General features: G+C 33.3%; 1 protein-coding gene across 1 annotated transcript in view; it reads right to left on the bottom strand.

The window, feature by feature from the left end:
• Nucleotides 1–350: 350 nt before the first annotated feature.
• WIPF1 (WAS/WASL interacting protein family member 1) overlaps nucleotides 351–1,240 on the bottom strand; it is a 98,892-nt gene continuing 98,002 nt past the window's right edge. Inside the window, exon 7 of the mRNA XM_019653700.1 lies at nucleotides 351–391. Within this exon, the coding sequence (XP_019509245.1) occupies nucleotides 351–391 (41 nt within the window). The remainder of the gene's footprint in view (nucleotides 392–1,240) is intronic.

Below are 1,240 nucleotides of genomic sequence, written 5' to 3'. Positions count from 1 at the left end.
AAATACTTAATGTCTATGTGAACAACTCGTTAAAGTGAATTCATTTATTAGTGCCCAAGAGGGAAGAAAAACAGGCTGTACTCTTGTTAGATAGGAGCCCCTCTTATGATGTGAACACACACACCACACACACATACACAGACCTCAAACATAAATATCTTTGTCCCATGTGAAGACTTATTTTTCACCAAAAATTTCAACCACCAACTCCTGTATAATAATTTTATCATATAGTTATACCTCTTTTATTAGATATCATCTAGGAATGCAGCATTCCACATAAATGAGTTTTCTCAGGAATTAAACTTTTCCTTTCAAGCAGAAATATTCTGTTTACTTCTGACATTTTTTCATGGAAATTTTCCTAAAATATTTTCTAATTCTTTGAATTCTTCAAAAGAGGCACAAAGCACTAACCCAATAAGACATTGGGTATTGTCCTGTGCTGTCATACATAGCACAACTCTATGTCCCTATTTCCTTTGACCTGAGACTTCCACCTATCACTTCTCCCTGAAGTAAGCCGTTTTGCTTCTAACCAACCTTAACTTCAGCTGATATTAATTTTCTGTAAGGCTGGGAATCAACTAAAAATTAAGAACTGTTGTTAAGAGTCATTAGGTTCTGAGTATGTATGTATAAGAAGCTCTGCTAGGGCATGAGGACAAGGTTGGGGATATTGTGACAGTTCGTATTTGACATGTTCAAATACTTTTTCTCCACACATTTCTGGTTTGGGAGTTTGGTTCTGAAGCCAAGGCTGTTACAAATCTGAGCCTCATAAGTGATCTCTCTCTCTCTCTTTAATTCTTTTTCAGTTCTATACATTTAGTATTGTGAAATATTAGTTCTTCTATTTCCTCTTTTTGTTCACTTTTTATTTTCTTTTTTTTTCAGTAGGGTAAAAGTGATTCACTTCTTTATGGTAACATTACGTATATTAGCAAAAAAACAGAAACAGGGAGCATTTGAGATCTTGCTCCCTGGCATATGTCATCATTTTGGTTCAAATGAACTCTTATAAAAATTCAAAAACAAACAAACAAATCAGAAACAATCTAAATGTCCAATAATGGTAAGCTAAATTATTATATGCTAACATGATGGAATCCTGTATAATGAAAACCATGTGATAAAATGGGGAAGTGTTTACTAAGTGATGTTATAAAAACCTTACCACCAAAAAACTGTGCTCTATAATTATAACCATAGAAATTAATCAGCATTAGAGGATGAAAAT

The sequence above is a fragment of the Hipposideros armiger genome, unplaced genomic scaffold, assembly GCF_001890085.2.
Source record: "Hipposideros armiger isolate ML-2016 unplaced genomic scaffold, ASM189008v1 scaffold_205, whole genome shotgun sequence".
NCBI lineage: Eukaryota > Metazoa > Chordata > Mammalia > Chiroptera > Hipposideridae > Hipposideros > Hipposideros armiger.
This window is presented reverse-complemented; position numbering and strand designations above follow the sequence as displayed.